We start from the raw sequence: 12,361 nt of genomic DNA, 5'->3' as shown, positions 1-12,361 counted from the left end.
GGCTACTGGATTACAGTTCAACCTTTTCAGGTATTTCTTTCTAGCTATTCTAGTATCCCCAAAACTAAAAGGGATATCTATTTAATGCATAAGAATAACCTCCAGAATAGAGAGGTCATTCTCCCTCATTTTTGAAAGTCTCACTGCATATTAAATTCTTGACTGGCAGTTGTTTTCTTTCAGCACTTTCTGTATTTCAACCCACTGCCTTCTTGTCTCCCTGGTTTCTGATGAGAAATTAGAATTCAGTCTAACTGAGACTCCCTTGCATGTAATACATTGTTTTTCTCTTGCAGCTTCCAGAACTCTCTTTTTGTCCTTCATATTCAATAGTGTGATCAATATATATTTTTCTTCATGTTTATCCTGTTTGATGTTCTCTGGGCTTCTTGGATGTGCATGTTCATATCTTTTGCTAAGTTTGTGAAGTTCTCTTTCATTATTTCTTTAAATAGTCCTTGTGCCCCTTTGTCTCTTTCTACTCTTTCTGGGACTCCATAATGCATATATCGGTGCACTTGATGGTATCCCAGAGGTGTCTTAGGCTCTTTTTCCTTTTAATTTTCTTTTTTTCTTTCTGCTCCTCAACCTGACTCATTTCAAGTGTCTTGTCTTCAGGTTTACTGATTCTTTCTTCTGCCAGTGCTAATCTTATCTTAAAATGCTCCTGGGAGTTTTCCATTTCAGTTATTGTGGTCTTCAACTCCTATAGTTCTGTTTGGCTCCTTTTTAAAATTTCTATCTCTTTACTAAGACCATTTTTATGTTGCTCATTCATTGTCTGCCAGATATTCTTTAGTTCTTTGGGCATTTTAAGCTCATTTTTAAAAAAGCTTTGTTCAGTATGTCCACATTCTCATCTTCTTTGGTGTTTTCTGTATTTTTATGGGTCATCATTTTCTGTTTCTTAGTTTGTCTTGTACTATTTTGTTGCACTTTGTACCTCTTAATATTTTAAAAAGTTAACTCTGGGATTTATTTCCTGAGATGTCTGTTTCCTGGTTTTGTAACCAGCTGGTGATAAGACAGAGATTTTCTTGATCTTCAGCCCTCCTATCAAGAAGGTATGTCCAAGGCCAATGCAATGTGCAGTATTTTCCCTGTCTTTCTGCGCTCTGTGACTTGTCCTTGGCTTGTGCTTGTTAGTTGTTTTGGAGGTTCCTGTTTGCAAGAGTTTGGTTTTCCTCTCTGTTTCCTAGGAGACAGACCTCCCTCTCCCAGGTATTTTAAGCTGGCAGGCCTTTGTCTCAGACTGACCATTTCTACAGTTTTTATATTCTGTATTTTGTCCCCAGTTGCTTTTGCCTGGAAGACAAATTCTGGGAGGAGGGCATAATGGGAAGGACTTTTCCAAGTTTTCTTTCCCAGCCCAAACAGGGCTGTGGTCCCACAAATGGGTGCAGACTGGCTCCAAAGTACCCTGGGGGTGGGATCAGGGAAGATTCCAAGAACTTCTTTCATGGCTCCCCAAATCTGAGCTTTCCTGTCTTGTCTAGCAAATGCAGTCCTTCAGCTATCTGTCTCTTGCAACCCTGAGGAATCATGGTGTCTTTAAGTCTCCACTGCCACTGTCCCTGTCCGGTGCAGGTGAGACAATAGCTTTCACTGTCCTTGTCCAGGGTGGGTTGAAACAATAGCTGCCCTCAAAGCTGGGCCTCCAGTGATATCTGAAATCACTAATCAAAAGCTGTGATCAGGGATCAGCCCTGCCCACCCTGTTCATGGGGAAGAGGATTTTTATGTCCCTTCCTGTCTCCACCAGGGCTGGACCCCATGGCAGCCTGCACAGGATGGAGGGGATGGACAATGGTAGCCATTTCATGGAGAGAGTAATTTACTGTTCTTTACAGTAATTTATCATCCTCTTTCTCCCACTCTTCCCTGGATGTTGTACAGTGTTCTTCTGGCCTCCAGAGTTTCAAACTAGTTGTTTCAGATATTCCTGCCTATTTAATTGTTGTGGAGTTCCTACTCTGCCACCTTCCCACAATCCTCCATCCTCATTTTTCCAGTGACATATTCTTTACTTGGGAGTTTAAATTTGCAGATCTTTCTAAAAATGTTGAAGTCGGGTTCTTCTGCCCCACTAAAGTTTAAAGATAAAGTAGAGATGTCGAAAGATGTACTGTGTGATTTGTATAATCACTTGAAAACTGTACTAGCTAATTAAGAGTATAGTCTATTATTCATTCTTTCATCCATTCATTCATTCTTTCATTCTCTTTACCCAATCAGCAAGCATTTGAGCAACTGAAATCTCATATGTGATGAGTTGTATATAATGATATCAGAATGAAAAAAATATAGAGATTATTAACTTGGGTCATGAGGGAGAGGGGAGATGTAAGCAAAAAAAAAAGACTTTATTTAAAAAATTAAAAGTAGCTACATATATTATAAAAAAGATATATATGATATAATTCCTCATATGAATTGATACATGTGTACATAAAGAATTTCCTGAATAGGATGGGTATGAAAATATTAATGATATCTGAGGCCAATGGAATTTTAAGTAATTTCTACTATTTATCTTTATATTTTCTATAATGTATGATAGTTTTTAATAAGCATACACATTGCTTACAGAATCAAAAATGGAAACAATGAAGCTGTCATTGTTGTGAAAGATAATTCATGCAGTGGCTACTGTGTGCAAAAAACTCATCTCTGGGTGTCAATGCAGTAAATAGTCACCCGAGTTCTTCCTTTTACTTTGAAGTCATATTACTATCTCTTCAAATAAAAATCAGTTTGAACACCAGAAGAGTGGTGATAAGTGGACACTTGTTACTATCAAATTCTGTAGCAAGAATCCCTTTCAAGCTCTCTTACTTGGGGGGTCTGTGAGAATGGGCGTTGACAATGAGCTCAGCCCTTACGTTGAGAACCTCTTTGGTCCTTTGTCTTGGTTGAAACAGTAAAGATGAGATATATCTGACCTCAGCCAATCATTTCTTAAGAAAGCCAGCCTCAATGACACAGTGAAAATCAACTGCAGTGATGGAAAGCCATCTAAGAAAAAATGTCCTAGAGACAGTAGGTCAGAGCCAGGCCCACTGTACATGAAGAATCTCAGTCTGTGTCTATTGACACAGAAGGTGGTTTTAATTACCCTGAATGAATTTCTGGCGTGTTTTGCCAAAACCAGTCTTAAAACGTTTAATCAGTGGATTAGTGACAACAAGACGTACCAGAGAGGTCTGCAAATGGGGCAGCTAGTCAAGTGAAGTGTATTGCAACAGACGTGGCTGTTAGTGACAGAGCATGTTTATCAGAGAAACCTAGATAGGAAATTGCCACCTCTCACTCCTATAATAATCTTGGCTTTAGAGAGCGTGGCATATTTTATGTTTTAGAAGCCTTGGTTCCTTCCCAGTCATTGATCATGATCTGAACAACCTCCATGACCCCTATTTTTGTTACTAAAAAATAAACTCAGTAAGATGACCTATAACCAGAGTTTGAGGTAATTGCTCAAGCAATCAGATTTATAGCTCCACAAGTAGAGACTTGAAAGAATAAATATGCCTTTCTGATCACAGACTCAAGGAAAATTTATACTTAGAATAGCATGCTCTTTGCTTTAATTTTACCTGTTTGGCTTGACCTACAAAATATTTTAAGAAAAGTGTAAAAATATAATAGGAAAAGCAAGATGATGCTATGACATCATGAAGCTATTTTAATCTGTCCAATAACTTGAGGGGAAACAGTAGTCCAAGATAAATATAAAGTCACCAAAGATGTTTCCTTGATTTTTACATCCTTGCTCTTATATCTCTTACGTGAATCCTTCCAATAAGATGTGAAATCAGTCAATAGTACTAAATACTATCCTTTCTTCATCCCTCTACTCACACTACACCATTTCCTGATGTCCCAACTAATCCGTGTATAGGCCAGATTCTACTCTGTGTCTATGTCTTATCTGACTAAGAACCTGTGCCAGTTTGAATGTATTATGTCCCCAAAAATGCCATTATCTTTGATGCAGTCTTGTGTGGGCAGATATATTAGTGTTGGTTGGATTATAACTCTTTGATTGAGTGTTTTCATGGAGATGTGACCCACCCAACTGAGGGTGATAACTCTTACTGGATAATTTCCATGGAGTTGTGGCCCTGCCCATTCAGAGTGGGCCTTGATTAGTTTACTGGAGCACTGTATAAGCTTAGACAGAAGGAGCGAGCTTGCTACAGCCAAGAGGGACACTTTAAAGAATGCACAGGAGCTGAGAGAGGAGCTGCAGCTTACTGAGACATTTTGGAGATGGCCTTTGAAAGCAGACTTTTGCTCCAGAGAAGCTAAGAGAGGACATATGGCCCAAGAGCAACTAAGAGGGACATTTCTGAGGAGCTGCAGCCTAGAGACAAACGTCCTGGGAGAAAGCAATCTTGATACCAGAACTCTGGAGCAGACGCCAGCCACGTGCCTTCCCAGCTAACAGAGGTTTTCCGGATGCCATTGGCCATCCTCCAGTGAAGGTACCTGATTGTTGATGCCTTATCTTGAACACTTTATGGCCTTAAGACTGTAACTGTGTAACCAAATAAACCCCCTTTATAAAAGCCAATCCATTTCTGGTGTTTAGCATTCCAGCAGCATTAGCAAACTGGAGCAGAACTCAAAGGAGTCTTTGGCAAAATACTGGAGCAGTCCTTTTTGAGCTATTCAGAGAGTCTCTCTGTCCTATTTATTGACATAGTAGATGGTGATATTCCTTGTTGCTCATCAGAACGTTTTCTCAGGTCATTTTTTGCCTACATACATGGACCTGGGGAATTTGTCAAGCTTACAGGGAAGTAAGGCCATTAGAAATCCCTCTTAATCATCAAAATGACTGAGCAAATAGTGCAAATGGATTGGTGTACCGGTTTCCTCTGTCGCATGGGAAGGCACATGGCTGGAATCCACTGGGCCTCCCCTGGGATTAGCTTCTGGTTTCCATTGCTTTCTCCACAATGTCTCTGGGCTTCTGTCTTAGCCATGGATTCTGATATTTTTCAGTTTCAAATAAAGTTCCCCTTCCTCTTGCCTCTTAAATTAGTCTGTCAGTAAGTAAGCTAAGTTGGCTACCCAGGTTTATGTGTTAGGAGCCATGTTAGGAAGGAGGTACATAAAATAATGATACCACTGTACATTTATGAAGGCATTTTATGTTTCTGTAAAGTATTTCCACAGCTCTTATCTACTATGCACAACACATTTTGGAGAGAAACTGAGATCCAGTAGAGTTAATCAACTTGCCCATGATCATGTAGCTGGTTTGTGATGGAGCCAAGACTGAGGTCCAGATATTCTGATTCTTTAAAATAGAGCTCTTTTAATGATATTAGAATATTAGATAAAACAACTTTCCACTGCACTCCCAACTCATTGAAATCTCATGGTCTTCAAAAAAAAAAAAATGTTCATTTTTGGTGACTCTCTCTAATGGCCACCAGTGTCCTCACCACAAGGCTCTTTGGGGGAGCAGTTTGCTGTGCACTAGCCCTTTGATTCCTGGGCTTGGGTGTGGGCAGTGTCTCATCCCTAATGCCACTGTGACTATTGCCAAATGGAAAGGAAGATCTCTGGAACACATTTCTGGCCAGTGGTGCAAGACTCAGAAAACTAGGGTTTGGTGATCATAAAGATGTAGAGTAACCAGTGGACTTAGTTCTATTTCAGGATTGTGTACTGCACCCAAATAATTAACTTACAAATATTTCCCTTTTGGAACAATTAAGAAAATAAGTAAGAAAGACAATAGATTGATCATCATCAACACCATTCGTTATCCCTGGAAAAGTAATGTAAGGGAGGGAAGCTACATTTACTCAGCTATTTTTATGTACCATGAACATCTTTTGCCTCATTTTCATTTCATTATGTGAGCAGTGAATTATTTAATAAGAAGATGGGCTTATTACTTAAATTCTGTAACTGAAGTTGCCCATAGTAAAATCTAGATAGTAATAGTAATTACCTTGTGAGGATTAAGACAATAGTTGCATAGTTCAGAACTTTACACAGATTGAACATTCAATACATGGTGGTAAGGTTGCTTTTAGTATTTCTAGAAGCCTTAAATTGTTATAAGTACTATTTGCACTGGACCATATATTCTTTTTTCTCAACCTATCCCTAGGGTTCAAGATTATACTGTAAAATATACGTAAGTGCTTAAGGCGCTAGAGATGCCAGGGTTTGTATTCTGGCTCTACCATTTGCTAGTTCTACGATCTTGGGTAAGCTATTTAATCTCCCTAAGCCTAATTACAGATAAGGATAAGGAACAATAAAATGTCATTTTACAGATGAGGATAACAATACTCACCTTCGTAAGGATGTTGTGAGTATAAAATATGACAACTCATGTTATGTGGTCAGGACAGTCCCAAGTACATAGTAACTGCTCAATAACATCAGGCTGCTATTTTCTTTGTTATTATTACAGTTATCTGTATGTCCTAAAGCATAATTATTACTGTGGAAAGACAGTTGTTCTGATTCAGAAACAGAGGAGTAAGAAGTTAACATCTCCACCTTAAACTTTGATCCAGTATCAGCTCTGGCTGGCAGTGATTGATCCCTTTTGAAATAACAAATATAGTCGCTTGGGTTGGAATTTGAATATGAAATAAAGCATTAAAGAAACTAAAGCCATTATCTACCTTATGCACCATCAGGAGATACCTTTTAAAATAATAGTTTTTAAACATTAAAATATTAAATATTAATATTTAAATATTACTAGATTAATTATAAACTTCTCTTTCTGTATTAGTGGTATGTTGAAGCTTCGCATAAGGGTTAATTTTGTTTTTTTTTTAAACCTTGCTTATTTTTCATACTTCTCATATTGCCTTATTCATAGACTGGCAGAGTATAATCTTATAACTCTGAGTACTTCCAGAGAAAGAGAGCTACTTCTAGTCAGTGCGATGATCTGCTCCTGTTTTTTAATATTTCCAGTTGCTTAAAAGTTGTCCTTTATACCAAAGCTGTCCCTCTAGTGTTTACCCTTTGCTCTTGTTCCTCCGCTATGAAGCCTCACCCATAAAGCGTCATGTGTTGTCCACGTGACACCTCTCTCTGAAGACAGCTCTCCTAGTCTTCCCCAGCCTCCTCAAATTAGAGCCTTACAGATTCTAATTTAAGGTGCATGAGAATCACCTGAAGGGTTGTTTTTTTTTTTTAAACAAATTGCTGGGCTCCACCCCCAGAGTTTCTGATTTCATAGGTCTGGGCTAGGGTCTGAAAGTTTAAGTCCTAACAACTCCTCGTGTGCTGGGGCTGCTGTTGGCCCAGGGACGACATCTTGAGAACCACCCTCTGTCTCTCTGAAAAGGTGGCGTTTTCCAGTTGAGGGGGCTGAAGCACCAAAAGGTTTTGTAGTGTTGACTGTGACACCTTTTTAGCCTGAATTTTGGCAGACCAGGAGCAACCTTATGCAGAGAGACTGTAGAGGGCTGTGGGGTGTATGTAAGTGCACCTTTATGTTACCAAGAGTTGAAGCATCTCCACCGCCTGGCGTCTGGATCTGAACCCCATGTTTGTCACAGGAGCCACGGGAGAACCCAAGACAGAATAGTGGCTCAATAATGAAGCATGAATTATCCAGATGAAAGCACCTATGGAAATAAAGGTATTATTATTATTTATACCTACTATTCTTAATAAAATGGCAATATAAAGGTGTTAATATTTCCAATTGCTTAAAAGTTGTTCTGTGGAACCCAAATTAATTCACTTTTTAAAAGAAAGTGTAGATAAGAAGCATCATTTGACTTAGTGTTTTAAGAATTAAGACCTCATTTTGATACAGTGTGCTGGTACACAGGAATGATACATTATGACTGGTTATGGGCTAGGCAGGAGTAGGTCCTGCTTTATTGATAAAAGGGTGGTATATAGCATAGGCCAATGAACAAGACAGGAAGCTGCTCTATCAAAGAAAAAAGACCTGGAATCAGAAGGCAAGGAAAGAGATAATATGAGCATCTTACTTTGTGTATGAAGAAGAATGAAGAATCTCACTAAATAGATCATTTCAGATGAGAAAAAGCAGATCTAGCCATCACTATGTAGGAAAAACAAAAACTTCTCACCTGTATTAAATATTCTTAAGCCCTTTCACCATGACCCTTAAGTAGTTCCACTTGATTTGGAAGAGGCAGCATGAAGACTTCTTCTAGGCTCTTATATGCACTCTGGAGACTCTGTGGGGAACCTGTCTTTACAGCCTCCACATTTGCCTATTTTTGGGTCCTGGAAAATGAAATTCAGTACAAAAGAACTTTAATTTTGCTTGAGAAAAAGCATCATTAGAGATTCTCCCTTGAGGTAGAGTCTTTAACAGAGGTAGCTATGAACTCTGAGACACATCAAAGAGTGAGAAAACATTCTGAAGAAAAGGAGTAGAACAAAAGGAGTGGGACAGGGGAAGGTGCCAAATAAATATTTATCATTGAGCAAATAAAATTCAAAGGTAGTCAAAGACAAAAGGGGGAATAAAACAAAGAGCAGATTTATGTATTTATATGTACATATATGAATGTATATATGTTGATGTGTAATCTCTGTCTGAGAATATAAAGACATGCCAGGAAATTATGCACCCTTAGCTGTGTACATTCACATCGACTCCATGCAGGTGATATTTCTTAATGTGTAGGGTTTGTTTTTAAATAGTATCTTGGCGTGTTTGCAGAGCTGAGTTCAGCTCTTTCCTTGCCATAGAAAATTTTACATTTTTCTACTGCGGTCGGGGTTACTGCTTCTGGGGGGAGGGGCGGCCGGTAGCTGAGCCCTCAGCTCTCGGGGCTGCTTAAAGGGTACCGGCGGCGGGGGCTCTTTCCCGGAGGCGAGGGGGAGGCGGAGGACTTGGCCGGGTCCTCGGCGGGAGGCGTGCAAGGTGTGGAGGGCGGCGATAAGGACAAGACACTCTTCATCCAGTAGGAGTATGCGCCAAAGAGGCTTTATTCAGGGGTGATCACAGGTTATATAGGCTGGTAAGAAGGGCAGGGCTGGAAAAGAGGTGAAGTAGCCTTAAATGGCAATACTGAAGGGAGAGGGGCTAGGATTGGTTTTGAGAGGACGCAGGAGCCGTTGCAGCGGGCGGGGGTTGTTCTGGCCACGGTGCATGCGCGCTGGCGGTGGCAGGAGTGGCCTTGGCACAAGGGAGTGTGTGGGCAAGATAAGGAAGTGAGGAAAGGGCGGTTGGGGGAAGGGCGGTTTCCTCCGGCAAGCCTCCCCTGCCCGTGACATTTTGGGTGAGGAAAAGGGAGCTGCCCTGACCTCGCTCCTCAGGCTCGGGGGGGCTGCAGAGGGCACTAACGCCCGTACCTACTACCCTCCCCAGGGGGTGATATCAGGTCCCCTGGCCCAGGCCTGGCAAGCCGAGGTACAAGCTCAGCTACCCGCAATTCCCCTTTCTTTTCTAATTAGAGGAAGAGGCTTTACCGGAGAGGCCCGCTAAGGGTGAGGGAAGGGGGAGGTCAGGGAAGGGAAAAAGGGGTTGACGGTGGCTCGGTGAGGCTGGAGCTTAGTGTTGGTGTGGTGCCCGGGCGCTTGACAATGGCTTCGCTGCAGCGGGCTGGGCGAAGGTGAGGGGTTTAAAGTTCAGGGGTTCAGAGAAGCTGGAACTCGAGGCGAGAGCGATGTTCAGGTGATTGAGAAGGGCCTCGCGGTCGGCGGGTTGACCGGTGGCGTTGAGGTCGCGAAGGGTTGGCTGTCATCTTGGAGTGGGGGGCGTCAGAGGTGGCGAGTCGCTGATACTGGATTTGCACGAACGAGGAAAAAATGGCATCCGTTTGTTTCCTTACAAGCTGGACAATTTTGCGGATGAGGCAGGGTCCTAAGATGAGAGCTAGAATAATTATTAATAGGGGGCCAAGAAAAGGAAGGATGTATGGGAGGATGGGAGTGAAAAAACTGGACCAATAACTGGTGGCTTCACGATCTCTTTTACGCTTTTCCAGTCCTTCTCGGACCCTTTTTAGGCTGTCCTCGACGAGACCTGTGGAATTGGCATATACACAGCACTCTTCTCCTAGGGCAGCGCAGAGGCCTCCTTCTTTGAGGAGGAGAAGGTCAAGACCTCGGCGGTTTTGGAGCACTACCTCAGAGAGGGAATTGACAGAATTTTTTAGATGGTAAATAGCGTTTTGTAAGTGATGAATGTCTTCGTCAACAGCCGCCCTGAGGTGAGTTAGGGCGGAGTCTTGACTGGCTAGTGCAGCGATTCCGGTGCCAGTGCCGGCAAGACCTAGGAGGGAGGCAATTGTGAGGACGGTGATGGGCTCTCGCTTTTGCAGAAGGGCAGGAGCTGCAGTTTTTTCCAGACGGAGGAAGAAGTCTTCTTCGCTGTGGTATAAGACCCTAGGGATAAGGACAATTAGGAGGCAAGTTTCTTTATATTCACTGATGATATTCGTGCTGAGACAGGGGGTAAGTCCTGTAGAGGAGCAGAGCCATTGGGAGGAGTTATGAGGAATGAGAAATGTTGCCGAGCTGCTGGGAGATGAGTAGCTGGCACAGGCAGTGAGGTCGGGAGAGTTACTGGAGCGAGGACGGACGCACTTTCCTGTATAGGAGACTGAATGAAAGGTCAGGGGGACGGCAGAGGTATTCCAATTGCATTCCAAGGGGTTGTTTTCTGTGCTTTCTGAAAAGGAGAGGTTGGAGGCAACGGGCTCGTACAGTGAGGAAGAGGTGGAGAGGCAGAGCCAGCAGGAGGAGGTAAAATTGGGGTTGGAGGAGTTCACTGAGGCAAAGGCGGCTTGGATGAGGCTGAGGAGGGGAGAGGAATAACGAGAAGGGGGCAGAGGAAGCTGGGGTGGTGGTGTTTGAGATGTAGTTGAGGTGCGTTTAGTCGGAGCTAAGGTGCGGCTGGAGAGCTGTGGAAAAAGGGGGTTAATGACTTGGTTGGAACCGATGTTAAAGGGCCTTTTTATAACAGTATTTTGGCCTGGTTGGTTTGCAGCCTCTTTTTTTATGAGAATAAGTGATCCTGGGTCGACTTTTTTTTCATAGATTCTGAAGCCCCAAGTTTGACCGAGTAACCAGGAGGGATCAGTGGGGAGCTGCACTGTAAGATTAAGATGTGTGTAGATTCCCTCACTTTCTTGGCCGAGCCAGTTAACAGTAGGGAGTTTGCACCCTGTAGGGGTCCATTTTAAGGTAAGGTAATGATTAGGAACAGGAGGCTTCCAATTAGTGGCTAATGTTTCACACCCCCAGTATGCACAGTAGTACTCGTTGGGGGAATTGCAGTACGATTTTTCAGGATTTGAGGATGGGCACATGTAATATTGGGTCTGGGGATCACTTACCTTTTGAGCGCAGGTTTCTTCGACTCTGGAGACAAAGGTGGCGAAAGGCTTACTCGGCTCCTGGAAGAGCTTGGTGAATTTATTAGGCCGACAGGCAGAGCAGTTGGCAAATGCTCGTAAGGCGATTCTCCAAAGGATAGGCCAAAAGGTGGCAGGTGCATTAATATAAGCAGACGCATTTAGAAACGCTCCAGTGCCCAAATAGGCTTCGGGGGGATGATAGACTCCAATGGCTGCGTCTTGCTCACTTTGCTTAGCTGCTTCCGCCTGGAAGTGAGCACGCCAGTCAACAAACTGACCGGGGTTAAAAATTGAACGGGCAAGCGAGGCCCAGTCTTGGGGGAGGCAATAGTTCATGGCGAGACCCTGCAGTATTTGGGAAGCATATGGGCTACCTAACCCGTCCTCCTTGACGGCCCTGCGAAGCTGCTTGATAGTATCTAAGTCAATGGGATACCAGTCATGCGGTTTCTGTGGGGTGGGGGCAAGGTTAAGAGGAAAGCAGCAAAACGCACGAGAGAAAGGAGGACGCGCTTGCAGAGGGCTTGGCGCGGGAGTGGGGGTAGGGGGAGCGTTGCCCCAAGGGTTGCCTTGAGGTGTAGAAGGCAGCCAGGGGTTGTTAGTCAGCAGGGTGGGAGGAGCGGCGGCAGCTGCCGGTAGCGGCTCCGAGGGGGAGCTCGCTGAAGGGGAAGGCGGAAATGGGAGGCCCCAAGCGTCGCAAGATGGCGGCGCGGTAGGCGTGGCCAAGACACAAGATGGCGGACCAGCCCCGCCCTGTGAAAGGGCGGGGTTCAAGGCACAAGATGGCGGACTAGCTCCGCCCTGTGGAAGGGCGGGGTAAAGAGTACGCGGTTTCCGGCCCAGCTTAGGGCTGATGTCATCGCCGGAGCATTTCCTCCCCTCGATGGAAGAAGAAGGAGGAAGTTCGCCATCTTGGCGTGGCGCAGTGTTATTTTGCTTTTTGGGAGTCACCTCGAGCGCGTTGTTAATCTGCTCGACTAAGGACTCCGTGTCCGAGTCATGATTTGAATTAGTATCGC

At 43.4% G+C, this 12,361-nt stretch overlaps 1 protein-coding gene across 7 annotated transcripts in view; it reads left to right on the top strand.

Moving 5' to 3' along the window:
- The window catches only part of PPP2R2B (protein phosphatase 2 regulatory subunit Bbeta), a 495,413-nt gene that overhangs the window by 231,985 nt on the left and 251,067 nt on the right, over window positions 1-12,361 (top strand). Inside the window, exon 1 of one of the 7 annotated variants that reach the window (XM_037800854.1) lies at window positions 7,582-7,633. The exons of the other annotated variants lie outside the window; for them this stretch is intronic. Within the exon in view, the coding sequence (XP_037656782.1) occupies window positions 7,597-7,633 (37 nt within the window). The 5' untranslated portion in view covers window positions 7,582-7,596. Of the gene's footprint in view, window positions 1-7,581; window positions 7,634-12,361 lie in introns of those variants that run through there. 7 annotated transcript variants of the gene reach the window in all.

Source organism: Choloepus didactylus, chromosome 13 (assembly GCF_015220235.1).
Source record: "Choloepus didactylus isolate mChoDid1 chromosome 13, mChoDid1.pri, whole genome shotgun sequence".
Classification (NCBI taxonomy): Eukaryota; Metazoa; Chordata; class Mammalia; order Pilosa; family Megalonychidae; genus Choloepus; species Choloepus didactylus.
Note: the sequence above shows the minus strand (reverse complement) of the source record. Positions and strands in the feature narration are given on the sequence as shown.